This window comes from Vicia villosa, linkage group LG3, assembly GCF_029867415.1.
Source record: "Vicia villosa cultivar HV-30 ecotype Madison, WI linkage group LG3, Vvil1.0, whole genome shotgun sequence".
NCBI lineage: Eukaryota > Viridiplantae > Streptophyta > Magnoliopsida > Fabales > Fabaceae > Vicia > Vicia villosa.
This window is the reverse complement of record NC_081182.1, coordinates 196,158,007-196,173,041: the sequence shown is the minus strand read 5'-3', so window position 1 is coordinate 196,173,041 and position 15,035 is coordinate 196,158,007. Positions and strand designations below refer to the sequence as shown.

The 15,035-nt window shown below is 33.1% G+C and overlaps 1 protein-coding gene across 2 annotated transcripts; it reads right to left on the bottom strand.

Annotated features, from left to right (window-relative positions):
* Window positions 1-4,662: 4,662 nt before the first annotated feature.
* LOC131593213 (pheophytinase, chloroplastic-like) lies at window positions 4,663-8,286 on the bottom strand. 2 transcript variants are annotated; one of them, XM_058865491.1, is made up of 6 exons: window positions 8,114-8,286; window positions 7,120-7,838; window positions 5,917-6,143; window positions 5,571-5,762; window positions 5,328-5,484; window positions 4,663-4,993 (listed from the first exon to the last, which is right to left on the bottom strand). In XM_058865491.1, the coding sequence occupies exons 2-6, from the start codon at window positions 7,819-7,821 to the stop codon at window positions 4,745-4,747; spliced, it is 1,527 nt and encodes a 508-aa protein (XP_058721474.1). In that variant the 5' UTR covers window positions 7,822-7,838; window positions 8,114-8,286; the 3' UTR covers window positions 4,663-4,744. The 2 variants fall into 2 exon arrangements, with proteins under 2 accessions (XP_058721474.1, XP_058721473.1); XM_058865490.1 differs by having other exon boundaries at window positions 7,120-7,831.
* Window positions 8,287-15,035: the final 6,749 nt, after the last annotated feature.

Genomic DNA, 15,035 nt, shown 5'->3' with positions numbered 1-15,035 from the left:
CAATCTTTTCAGCACTAGCCTTAGCATTTACAAATCCATATTCTCTATATTTTTTCAAATACTTGATCAAACCTTTTACTAGTTCTATAGCCAAATCAATATACATGTTTTTTTGGTGCAAACTTTTGCTAGTTTCATTAACATCAGTTAATAATTAAAACCAAATAATTATAGCTACTAAAAATTCAAACTTTCCAATTCCATGAGTTGTTAAAGATTCTACTTCACTCTTAATTTTGGGATCATTATCTTGTTCGGCTACTTAAAGTAGTGCTTCTCTTACATCTAAAGTTTGAGATTTAATTGCATATACACTATTCACATGACTTTCCCAACGTGTTTGCGACAATGGTTTAATAGTTAAACCTTTCACATTGTCTCTAAGAATCTTCCAACATTTTGTCGAATGAGAAAATACAGTATAAATACATTGTAACACTCTAAAAAAATCTTTAGCTTTAGTACAAGAATTTGCGATATCACAAAGTGTCAAGTTAAGACTATGACAACCATATGGTGTGTATAATGCTCTAGGTCACCATCTAATAATTTTCTTTGTACACCTTGATGTTTATCTTTCATGTTTGATCCATTATCATATCCTTGTCCTCTCACATTATTAACATCTAAACAAAGAGTTTCCAATACATTTTGTAATTCCTCAAACAATCTTTGATCCGTTGTGTCATAGACTTTCAAAAATTCTACAAAATACTCTTCAACTTTTATTGGACTTGTAGAATCATCCACACAACTTATAATGAGAGTCATTTGTTCTTGATGACTTACATCAGGAGTACAATCAAGAATCATAGAATAATATTTTGCTTCTTAGATTTTTTTACTATTGCACTTTTGACTTCATTTCCTAATCAATTCGTTTTGAATCTTATAACTAAGATAATGATAATGAATTTCATTATTCTTAATACGTTCAAAATGTTTTTGCATGATAGAATCCCATTCAACAATTATTTCAACAAGAGATAGAAAGTTTTCATTGTTTTCCACATTAATCCTCTCATTTTATTTCCACGAAATGCTATATTTTGCTCATCTAGATATCTAGTAACATAAACTATCCTAAGTAAGACATTCTTCCAATGTATTTTTTTATTTCTTATAAGCTCTTGAAGATGTTTATCAATTGTCATATTTTTCTTAAATCTAATTTGTAAGTCAATCCATTTACTAAAGAAAGACATGTGTGCACCGCTTGATTCATGTTCTTTAAGTCTTTCATAAATATGTTTCCAATCATTAAAATCTTAATTTTCTAAGCGATTCATTATACAACTTGTATCAAATAACTTACAACAAAAACAAAAAACTCTATCCAATTCTTTTGAATAAACAAGCCAATTCCTACATTGCTCTTCTCCATTAGAACAATAACGGATATATCATGATGATGAGAAATGCCTACCAGAAGTATCTTTAGGATAATTTATAATTGACACATCTCTTTTAGGACTATTTCTTAGTAATCAACCTTTGAAGTCATTACTAAGGTTATTCCATGTTCCTGGATCATAAATGTCAAATAAAATAGACTTGTTAGGTTGTTCATCAACAAAAATAGGGATATGTTCATTTTCATTATTATAACCTTCATCATCAAAATTTTCAACTTCATCATCTTCATTTTCATTGTTTACCAAAATATTTTGCTCTTCAACAATCTTATTTAGTTGTTCATTCTCTAAACGCTCAACTTCAAGGTTTAAATTACCTAGATTTGCATCATTAGAAATAGAAATTGTACAGTGTTTTCTAAAAAAATTATGCATAACACTCCTATATATTTTCATAACTTCTAAACTGTCCATAGACAATTTTGAATTAAAAAGTACGAATGACATTTCTCATCATTTATTCGAAATTTCTGGTAAAAGACCAAAATTACAGTAGTTCATTTTTTAAATTTTCGATATAAATTTTTTTTGAAATTTCCTTTTAAAACATACATTTCAAAATTTAAGGTAAAAAATGCAATAGTTTTTCCTAGAAATTTTAAAATTTCCGTTAAAAACGCACGCTTTTTGAAAATTGCTGATAAAAGTTTTCAAGAATTTTTATTAGAAATTTTGAAATTTCTAGTAAAAACTCACACATTTCGAAATTGCTAGAAAAAATTCCAAGAGTTTTTATCGAAAATTATGGTATTTTTTCAAAATTTGCAATAAAAAGTCATACTTTTAGAATTTGATAATTTTAGACAAGAATGTAATGATAAAGCACGCAATATGTGACTGTATCAGATATAAATGGAGGATGATAAGTTAAAATCTCCTTGTTTTCATTCATAGAGTTAAGGCTAAATAATGGGTTGGGTTGGTTGGATTCAAGCCCAAAATATCAATCCAGACTAAATTGCTGTTGGCTTGTAAACCAAATCAAAAATTGGAAATACTAAGTTCAAAATAAGTTCCATTATTATCTCCTTTGGTTTTGTGTTTTTTTTTTATAGAATTTGGATTTGAACGATGAAATAAGACATTTGAAATTGAATGGTAAAATGAAATTGAAGGAAATTAAAAAGAAATTGAGATTGAAATGGTAAAATGAAGTTAGATGTTGAAATGATATTGAATAAGATTGAAATTTGAAGAAGTTGAATGCGGTTGAAATGAAGGTTTTGAATTAATGATTAGATGAAGAAATACAATGTATGCAATTGAATCAATTGAATAAGTCACGAGATGTGGTTATGCAATTTATTAATAAGTGGAATTCTAAAAGCACGATGTTTCTCAGATTTTAATCACCACTAAAACCCTTAATAGATTTTTAAATTCCAACAAAACTTAAGCTTATCAAATAAATCTCTATTGCCAAAATATAAACCTAAGAATGCATGTTCTACGAAATACAAATTCAAAAGTAAGAGATAGAGAGATGACACTGTGATTTATAGTGCTTCGACTCTTTTGTCCTCGCGTGAGTCTACGTGCACTTTTGAAAGTACTTGCATAATTCATTTAGTTTGACAAATATTCAAAGAGTTTATATAATCACTTATCCACAATAATGTTGAAGACAATAAAAATTTGATTTTGAATCTTGATTCGTATATGGACAACTGTCAAACCCTTATGCACAATCTTCACTCAATTAACACTTTCAATATTATCAATTCTGCTCCAAGTCTTCGTGCGTAGCAATCAACCCCTTGATCCTACTAATTTCTTGAGCGGTGAGTTGTCTGAAGATGTAAAAAGAATTCCGCCTTATTCATAACCTTCCATGCAATCACTATTAGGTAAAAGCCTAGTAACTTTTGACTCTGACCTCAAAGGTACATTTTTTGGGTTATGCCCCATATTATTTGCCAACTCTTCAAAATACTGACCTCAAAGGTACATTTTTTGGGTTATGCCCCATATTGTTTGCCAACTCTTCAAAATACTACGCTAGTGAGGTGCTTGCCATGTAGTTCTTCTTCACAGAATTTGACGATCATATCATTAATATAGACTTTTAATGTTTCACCTAATTCTTCCATGAACATTTTGTTCATAGCATCACGTTGTATTGTATTGATAATTAGCTTGCTAAGTCATAAAAGTTAAAGGGCATCACGTTGTATTGTATTGATAATTAGCTTGCTAAGTCATAAAAGTTAAAGGGCATCACGTTGTATTGATAATTAGCTTGCTAAGTCATGAAGGTTGTATAACCGACTATTAATTAGCTTGCTAAGTAATGAAGGTTGATAATCCATGAACGGCAAAAATTTGTAATCGACTAAACTGCATATGAGGACTTATGTGTACCTTACTTCATAGATAAAGTTAGCATCAAGCCAGCCTTAGACCATCTACATGGTTGCTTAATCTTTTTTGAGGGATTGTCGCCTTCTCGTTTCTCGACTTGTGTCATCAATGTGAGGAAGCTCTTCGGTTAAGGTGGTCTCAAACCGGAAGAACCTAAAGCGTCGCTGCCATGCGATCCACTCCACTGCCGGTCGACTCAACAACAATGATAGGAGAAGGTCTCAAACTGGAAGAACCTAAAGTATTTCAAGAAATAGGATCGTAATTCATTTTCTTCGTTTTGGTGTATCTACAACATCAATCATGACTTGGATCAGAATTTCTTGCTTTTCAAAATATTCTGTTTAAACAGATGAGTTTAGGAGGGTTGCATAAAGCTTGTGACTAGTCTTTCTTTCTTTTTTTCCAAAATGACTGGAAGAGTCTGAAAATTTCTCAAACCCATTAACATGTTCAGACTTGCATGCAAAGAAAGAATCTATGCTTCATTTCCCTTTGCATTTCCCATCTCTTTCAGGTTCTAAACAAACTCAAGAGTCTCAGGTTCTAAACAAACCCAAGAGTCTAAACCAGTTTTCTTTTTGCTGGTAGCGATAAAACTATGCTGCAGTTAATATTTGATTATTTTTTCAATGAACTCTTTCTATTCATGATTTGGACTTAGTAATAATACCTTCATTTTGAACTTGGCACTCATGTGATTATAACAACTAACATCTTCTTTGTATAGTCTATAATCTATCAGTTAAAAAATTCTTCTTTTTTTACCAAGTCAGCAACAGAAGTTCACACCTCTAGTTCTTCCCTTTCCTCGGTATCCGAGCAATAGAAATGGAATCTTAACCATTGTTTACTATTTGGTTTGTCTATTTGGTAAGAAATATGATTGATATATACAACATTAACTTCTTATTCTAAAACAATTGTGTATGAATACTTTGGTACAAACTATGAGAAAAACAAGCATGTCATTGAGATTCAGCTGCCAACTTCCTGAACTTGGAGTAGTATTTGATGTAAGATCTTATCCTCTCCCAAAGCGAGATACTAGAAACAAAATATCTTACCTTTACTGATTTTTTCGATCCTTTTCTTGGAAATTCTAACTCCCTTTCAATAGTGTGATTCATAGTTTCTATGTCTTCAAGCAAGGGTAATGAGACAGAGCCCTCGGACTCTAGGTTATTTATCCATCCGCGAAGTAAGAAATTTATGACCTGTAAACAAGTAAAACTTTTATTAGTTATTATGATTGTGAAAATCCTAAAGAGCTAAACAACGAGGAATGAACAACAACAGGTACTCTTCTTGAAATAGATAAATTAAATTCATATACATATTCATTGAGGTGGATGGAGTAGCTCAACTGGTATGTGCTAGTTGAGTTAAATGAGTGTAACTGTTGGTGCAGGGTTCAAAGTTTTTGATATTTATAAATCAACAACTTTTTTAAAAAAATATACATATTCACTGTGTAATAGGAATCAACCAAATGGTTCATGAGCTTTAGTTAAGTCGAATCAATCGAGCTAATAGTTAATAACTGCATACCTCAGGGACTTCATCATGAGGGCAGTGACCAGCAGGGCTGATTTGATAATACGGAGCTTCAGGAACCTTCCTTTTAACCTGAAGTCCCCACAGCGGCGTCACCCAGGGATCTTCTTTTCCATACATGAGGCAAATTGGCACCTTGTTTTCTCGACATCTAAAACACAGACACCATGAAAACGTTTAACTTTTGTGTTCAAGCATATCTAATACTAATTAATTACGAGAGATAGTTGTGTCTACCTGGATAATGTTTCGCTGAAGGATAATTCTCCTTGAGGAGCAAACATAATTGAAGCAAACGATGCTGCAGCAGCCGGATGCCTAGTGGTTTCGATTATCCGTGAAAAAACGTTATCCACGTTTATTGAATGATCTGCGTAAACCTGATTAAGTACGTCCGCAATACTTTTCGGATCACTAATTTTCTCCCACCTAAAGTTAACAAATTAATCAGAATCAGTTGGTCCATTAAGCAGAGTAACATTCATAATATCATTCGCAGATGAACGAATGAATGAATACGTAGGTGACAAACAAAAACTTGAAACCATATCAGAATCAGAGATAGAAACGAAGGCAATCTTACAATAACTCGGTAAGTTTCTTGATATTTGAAGGTAGAGGGAACGTTCCAGCCCATGGAAATATTTTGGCAAGTCCGGGAGATTTTATTGGATTTGGCAGAAACCCCCAAAAAGGTGTTGCGTTGAGCAATGTTACACCTTTCACTAAATGAGGATAGCACGCGGCAAAATATAAAGCAACATATCCTCCAAGCGAGTTTCCTACAAGATAGACCGGTTCACCGATGACCTGTAACGAATCAATTTGTATAATGACATTATGAACAAACATATAGAGATAAGAAATCTCCTCTGCAACTATTATTGCAGAAAAATTCTGCAATATTACAGATTTGATCAAGGATTATAAGTATAGGAACCATTAAAATGCCAATGATTGAAGAAAGAAAGCGTGAATGAGAGGAACTACAGAAATAAAATAGTTGCAAAGAGTCCAAAATCATGAACTAAGTGAATTGTATTATATTAACTTACCAATTTTTTCAACTACATACCATCATGGATAAACAGCTTATTTGGAGCTTATAGCACAAGTGCTTATCAAAATAAGCACTTATGAATAAGCTTTCATAAGCTATTTTTGTAACAAAAAAATAAAATAAATTTAAAATGTTTTTATCTATGTTTTAAGTTATTTTCGTATGTTATATTGGAGAACTTATAAAAATAAACTCAAAAAAGTTTAAGAAAAATGTCATAAGTTGTTTTGATAAGGACATATAGTGTCACATAACTTCTGCCAGTAGATAAGCTGCTCCAATAAGCCAATCCAAACAGGCCCTTAAGTGTTTGTCTCTATTGATTTATTTGAGCTTCTCTACTAACAAGAATTTGTGAGACTTGATTGGGAGAGTATATTGAAAGAGCTTATGACATGTCCATAAGTTATTTTCAGCTTATTTCCATAAGCTCACTAGGATAGCATATAAAAAAATGCTTATAACTTATATGAAATTAGTTTGACTTTATTTCATCTTTTACTATTGAAATAGCTTATATACATAAGCACTTATATGATAAGCCATTATGCTATAGTCACTTAGTTAAGATGTTTATCCAAAAAGCGCATAAACCAATGAATAATATAGCTAAGGAAATCGTTAGAAAAAGTCTAAAGCCGCATAGAAATAAGCAAATTTTCCACACACATTTTATGAATGAAATTGCTAAAAATTTTGCACTAACAAACAGCACAAGTCATTTACCTCTTCAATGAAGTACCGAACTTGATCTTGCCATAAATCAACCGAATACACAAGCTCAGTCGCCCAAGGTTCGGTTTCATCTCCAAAACCCCAAGAAGAAACATTTCCACTCGAAGCAACCCCTCCTTCCTTAGACAAAGTAGGATCTTCAAAAGGCAAAGACATTCCCTGTCCTAGAAAATCCAACGCCCAAACTCGAAAATCACGGCCTAAATCCATCAACTGCTTCTCATAATGAAACGAACCAACACCAAAACCCGGCAAAAAAAGCACATTCGGAGAATCCACATTTTCACACCCAGCTTTCTCATAGTGTACATTCAACTTAGGTTTCCATCCCTTAAAACAACTACTTATTACCGCACCAGAATCCCCGTTTAACTCATCAGGCAAACCAGGAATCAAAACCTTGGAAGGAGATTCATCTACCCCTACAATATCTCTTGCTTCTTCTTCATTAATCACATAATCACCATACCTTCCACTATCAACCTTGAATTTGAGTCTTTTGGAGCATTCAAAACCACTTTTTTTACCCTTTTCAGAAAATCTCACTGACCCAAATTTGAAAATATTATTGGTAAAACAAACTCCATGTTTTCTATTATAAGAAAACTTTGATTGAGATGATGAATTCACTGATTTTGTCTTTGTGTTCATGGCTTGATAACATGGTGCAGAACCATATGAAAGAGTTTCCATACCCTAGAATCTGTATTCTACAAAGAAAACTATTCAGTACACTATAAATTCAACTTGATTTTCACAAAAACATGAAAAAGAATAGTCAAAAAAACCAAAATTGAAGTCAAAATTGAATCTATGAAGCAGAAAACATAAGCAATTAATAAGAATTTAGAACAAATCAAATCTAGGGTTTTCAATTTTCATACACAAATAAATGAAATTAGAAAGATTAGTTTTTTGAAGCTTTAATTAAAAAAAACTAATAATTATTAAACATTAAACATGGACATGATTATGAGAACTTTACCTTAAATTTGATGAGAGAAGAAGTATGAGAATCTATGGTTATACAAGATTGTTGTATATGTTAGTGTTTTTTTTATGTTAGGTTGTAGATTCACATAGGGATATAGTTTGGTTTGGACTTTAGAGTTTAGAGTTGCTTGGAAGATTCTACTTCCTCTCTGAACCAAGAAAAACATCTAATATAATTTATGGGTCTAACATATTTTTTATTACATTATATACTTTTTTGTGGGTAAAAGAGTGAAAACAATTTATATTTTTAACAATAAATTAAATAGAGATATTTTTACTAAAAAAATCATTAATGTCTTATGTATTTTTTTTATAAAAATAAGTAATTAGAAAGAAAATAAAATAAAATAAAATATCTAATTAAGAAGTGAAAGTGTGATAATTAAAAAGAGTCGAGTACTTTTTTAAACTCACCAGATATAATAGTAGTATATTATTAGATTACTTATAAAATATTTTTATTTAAAAGAATTATAGAATGAAAAATTATTTAAATATCAAATAGAAAATTAAATAATGGTGATGATTAAATATTAATTTAAATAATTATTTTAATTTTTAATATAATATTTTTGAAAAATATTATTTATAAATAAATATTTTTTAAATTATTAATTCTTTTTACAAAGAAAGAAGATTGGATTAATGAGGAAACAAAAAGACAAGAATGGGGACAAACACCAAAACCCCTTGAGAAGATATCAATTTAAGTTTGGGAAGTTTAACCAACGGTTTTTGATAGCTCAAGGGACAACATTTGTATTGGATAGAGCTTTGAGTACAATCAAAGAGTACGATTCAATCCATATATTGACCCAATGTTTGTCAATAGATACTTCCATGGCCATAATCACTTCAATAAACTCAGCATGAAGAACATTACCATTACCAATCAATGAGCTTCACCGGGTCAGGAAAAGCAAGCTGAATGTTATGTTGATAATGTATGTGGCTGCCTTAGTTTGAATTTGAATATGGAAGTTGTAGGGATGTTATATCTATCAATAAGAGGGGGACCACATCAGCTATCAAGCCAAAAATTAATTGTTAAACCATTAACAATGAGCCAAGTGAAATTATCACCAATGATGGAGTAATGATCTTTCAAACCACTCCAAATAGAAGAAGATGAAATTCTATGCCTAATAGGCATGCCATTTCTCAGAACTCTAACTTTAAAAAGACTGGTCCAACACATTTTAAGATTGCAAGCATTGTTGAGAGTACTCAAGGATCTTAAACCAAGGTCCCCTCTTTAATAGGCTTACAACACTTTTTTCAAGCAACAATGACAAGTTTCCTCTTGTCAACATCACCACTCCACAAAAAGTTTCTGAAGCATCTTTCAATATCCTTTATTAGCTTGATAGTTCAGTCATAGATCATAATGGAATAAAGAACCATACTTTGCGCTACTGATTTCAGAAGTTGAAGTCTATCAGCCATAAATAAGAGGGAAGCTTTTCAATTAGCTAATTTAGTTTTAACTTTATCAGCTAACTGTTGAAAGTGCTTAGCCTTCCTTGAAAAATAGGAACCCCAAGATAAATAAATGGAGGATGAGCAACCTGAAATGCAGAATTCAAACCAAGAAGTTGTGTCTAGAAGTACTCATAACACCAACATAGATAAGAGATTTTGAAGGATTGCAGCTTTGGCCAGAGCAATTTTCATATCTATTAAGGAGAGAATCAATAACTCTTATGTATTTAACATCACCCTTGCAAAAACCATGATTTCCTTAGAAAAAAGAGTATGAGAAGGAATATGACAACTCCTAGTACCACTAATCAGATTTAGATCTCCAGAATTCACCAAATTAATAATGCCCATACTAAGCACTTCTTCAGCCAAACAAACAAGGAGAGGAGAAAGAGGATCTCCTTGTCTTACTCCATTTGTGCAATTATTAACCCCCACCTATTTGCCATTGATGCCAACAGAAAGATAATTAGATTCAATTATCACCTTAATCAAATTAAAAAAAATTAGCATCACAACCAAAATTTTGCAGAACTTTAATCAAGAAAGGCCAATGTATGGTGTCGAAGGCTTTGGATATGTCTATTTTAAGTGCTACATAAACTTCAAAATCCTTTCTGGACAATAAGTCTGTAGCTTCAGATGTAATAGAAATGCAGTCTTTAATTTGTCTACCATGAATGAATCCATTTTGCTTAGTTGAGATGATTTGAGGCAGCAAAGCAGCTAATCTGTCAGCCATGATTTTAGTTATAATCTTGTACATGAAATTTGAGAGGGTTATAAGTGTGTATTGATCAATACTGTTGGTACCTTTGGTTTTGGGAATGAGTACAATGGTATTAGAATTGTAATGAGAGAGAATCCATTCATACTTGAAATATTGAATAACTGCATTAATGACATCTTGACCAATAAAGTCTCAGTACATTTGAAAGAAGAAAGCGCCAAATCCATCAGGGCCCGAAGCACTATCTCTTCTGAGGCTCATAATTGCATCTTTAACTTCCATATCAAATGGTGTAAGGGTGAGAAGTCTGTTGGCTTGCTCAGAAACCAGTCTAGGAATAATTTCATCAACCAGGTCATTATCAAGAAAAACAACTTCTTTGTTGAATAACTTTTTGTAGTGGCTAGAGGCAAAAGACTAAATTGTGTCCATATCAGTTGTTATAACACCATCAATGTTAAGAGAGCTGATCAAATTAGTGCTTCTTTTAATTTTAGCAAATTTGTGAAAAAACTTGGTGTTCTTATCACCATTCACACACTAGTTAATTTTAGCCTTCTCCTTCCAAAAGGCTTCTTCCAGATTAAGCATTTCATCCAGCTTAATTTGAACATCTTTTTCTTGTTGTTGAAGAAGATCAAAATGACCCTGGTCCATAATCTTTTTCTGAACGTTGTCAAGAGTTTCCTCAGCATGTTTAACATTAGCCTGCACATAACAAAAACAACTTGTATTCCACTCTTTGAGCCTTTTTCTTAAGGATTCTAATTTTCCTATCAAGAATAAATATAAGGCAGCCAAACACTTTACTATTTGTTGATGCAGTAAAGCGGAAAACAAATGATTGGAAGTATTCTGGGTTTTATCCCCTCCACATGGATCGTTGCAAGGAAAAGAATGCCATTCAACGGTTTCTACTTTTTTGAGCTTGGGTTAAATCTTTAAAAGCAAAAAAATGGAAAAATAAATATTAACACAAAAAGAATTCATTCTTCAGAGAGAAGAGACTTACCATACATGCATATAATCTACTTCTCACAAACTTTAACTTATCGACTAGTTATACTCAACCTACAATACTCATCAATATCATCAAGCATCGCTCACACCCTAAGTCATTTCTAACCCAAAGTAGAGAGAACTATTATATCATCATGGCGATAATCTCTCAGCCAACCTCAAGAACACAGCTGACATCCATATCATTTGTACCGACGATCTCTCAACCGACACAACTAACACGGAAGCATTAAGCTTCGACACGCATAAAAATTGTTAGCTCTAAATCTCTCTCTAGAATCCAGAAACTAACAAATAATCATCCTAGATAAGGATTCAAGAAGTATACGTCTATAACAACCCAAACCCCGAGCATAGAGCAAAAACTAATATAACAATCGACAAAGATTTGTAAAGCAACTTAAATATAACGCCATGGGCGACAAATATACATGAGTTCAAAGTAAATACATATACAAAATCCAACTAAGAGAGAATACACAAAGAGGAAGAGAAATAAACCAAAAATCTTCCGGTATGTCAGCACCGATTGATGATCAATCCATTCTGGTTCATCTGTATGCAAGCTTTGAAGTTATTTTCTAAGCTCTCTTTGTAACACCCGAGGCCGATGAGGCAAGGGGTGGTTGCACCGCATGTAACACTCGAGGATGAATATGGCAAGGATTGGTCGCCACATCGGAATGAGAGGGATCCTAAGGTCGTGCTAGTATGGGAGATTCCATGACTGAAGGAAAGATTATAAGGATTGATGGGTACTACCTATACCAACAAGATGCATCTTCTTTTCAGTAGACCATTCTAGAAGAACTCCAAAGTTAAGCGTGCTCGAGTTGGAGCAAATTAGGGATGGGTGACCTTCTGGGAAGTTTCCCGGAAAGCGTGTGAGTGATGAGAAATCATGCTGAAAAGACTTGTGTTGGTTTGTGGATGAGTACTACATATACCAACAAGATGCATCTTCTTTTCAGTAGACCATTCCATAAGAACTCCACAGTTAAGTGTGCTTGACTTGGAGCAATTTTGGGATGGATGACCTTCTGAGAAGTTTCCTGGAAAAAGCGTGTGAGCGAGGACAAATCATGTTGAAAAGACTCGTGTTGGTTTGTAGGATTAGTCTATCATCCCGAAAGCAATTTGGGGCATTACAAATGGTATCAGAGCCAAACCTCTCCCAATACGATGTGATTCAAGGACGAACCATGGGGAAGCTGGTGGGCATATAACACCCGAGGCCGAAAAGGCGAGGGGTGGTTGCACCGCATGTAACACTCGAGGACGAATATGGTAAGGAGTGGTCGCCACATTGGAATGAGAGGGATCCTGAGGCCGTGCATGTATGAGACTGCATGGTTGAAGGAAAGCTTATAAGGATTGATGGATACTACCTATACCAACAAGATGCATCTTCTTTTCGGTAGCCCGTTCCAGAAGAACTCCAAAGTAAAGTGTGCTTAACTTGGAGCAATTTAGGGATGAGTGACCTTCTGGGAAGTTTTCCGAAAAGCGTGTGAGTGGGGACAAATCATGCTGAAAAGACCTGTGTTGGTTTGTGGGGTCAGTAGATTATCCCAAAACTAGTATGGGTTTTACACTCTCTACCAAAAAAAGAAGGTTTGATGGATTGAGATAAAAAAACCCAAAACATAACCTAAAAAATGTGTTTTGACCCCTTTCACGTATTTCTGTCCTGTCAGATTCGTCAGGCGAGTCTGGATTCGCTGGGCAAACTACATCAGTAGCAACAGCAGAAAATTCTACACTATTTAGGCTATAACTTGAGAACAGTAACTCTGATTTGCGCCCGGTTCAAATCGTTAGAAAGCTTATTCAATTTCCTATCGAACATTGACTAAATATCAACAAAATTGATGACTTTTATCATTTATATTTTGAGCCTTATTCATTGATGAATTGCTCAAAATCACGAGTTTGAAGCGGTGTCTTCGACACTTTATTGCTCATGCTCCAAATACGCATCAATACCTACAAAAATGAATAGAAAACTATCAAAAGGTACATAAATGAATCAAAACACGAGTATAAATAAACTAAACGTATTTATACACTAAACGTGAGATTATTCAACGGAATTTACACAAAAACACGATAAGTGCCACAAAACTATATATAGAAAAACACGAAAAGAATTACACTTATCACTATTCCAAGACTGAGTAATGATCTCTTTACAATCTTTATGCAAATTCCACATCTGCATAAATTTGAATTGGGAAACATACACATTACCATTAACCATAAAGTTCAAAAGAAGGGGGTAGTGGTCAGATTTATTCTTGATGAGAGTGTGGCAAGATTTAGATGAGCAAGCATCAAGCCAATGGAAGTTGCATATGGCTCTATCTAGTCTTTTCTCAGTAAAGGCCTTACATTTTCTACCATTATTCCAAGTGAGTTAATTACCTAAAGTAGGAATGTGGATGAGGTTCTTAGAGTTAGACCAATCTAAAAAGTTCTTCATTGGAACAGGAGCAGCAGAGTGATGAACATTGTATTCTTATGCACTTATTATGGCATTAAAATCTCCAAGGAAGCACCAGGGGGTATCAGGAATTAAATGGGTTAAAGTGTTCCATAGGTTTCTTCTAGTGATATAGTTGGTAGAAGCATAAACCACAGAGAAACCAAAAGTTTTGTTGCAAAAGATAATAGAGAAGGCAACCTGTTAATCATCTTTATTTAGTATAACCAGGTTTATATCATCTTTGCAAAGGCACCAAAGATTAGAAGAGAGATCTTGTCTATCATTCATAGAAAACATCTTGGGATTTTAATTCTTTAACCTTTTTTGGAGAATTTGTTGAAATCCATCCAAGGTTTAACTATCATCACCAAATCAGGTTTATTGACGAAAATAAGTCTTTTTAGGGCTAGCTTGGAAGAGGTGTTGGAAATAGGGGTGTACATGGGTTGGGTCAACCCACAAAACCCAGTCAAACCCACCAAAAAAAATCCACAAAAGTGGGTTGGATCGGGTAATTGGGTGGATATGGGTTTCAAAACTAAAAAACCCATTAAAAAATTGGGTTTCGGGTAAAACCCAAACCCAAAAAACCCATTGACCCACTAATCAAATATTTTTTAATACAATTTTAATAATTTTGATGAAGATTAACCTAGAAGTTGTAATTTTAGTCTCTAAACATTTATTATTTTAGTGAACCATGACATTAACTAATTTTGAATGTTTCATATTTTGGTAATTTTAATGCTAATACAATTTTATGTAATGCAACTTTAATTTGTTGCTAGTATTTTATGATAATTTTTATTAGTTGATATTATCATTTATGATAATAAAATAGATTATCTAATTTTTTTTAAGAACATACAAATTTTGAATAACTTATATGAAAAAAATATGATGATTCATCATTTAGTCCTTTAATGTTAATAAGAAAAAATTATTTGGACAACCCACTATCCAACCCAACCCAACCCAACCCAAAAATTAGTGGGTTTACCCAAACCGGCCCATTAATGTAACGGGTGGTTAATTTACATCACCCAAACCAGAGTGTCTAATATGAGTTGGATCTTGGGTTTGGCCAAACCCAATCCAAACCGGCCCATGTACACCCCTAGTTGGAAATACCTCTTATGTTCCAAAAGATGCACATCATAATGAAGAGTCAGAGGGACTAGGTATGAACCTAGT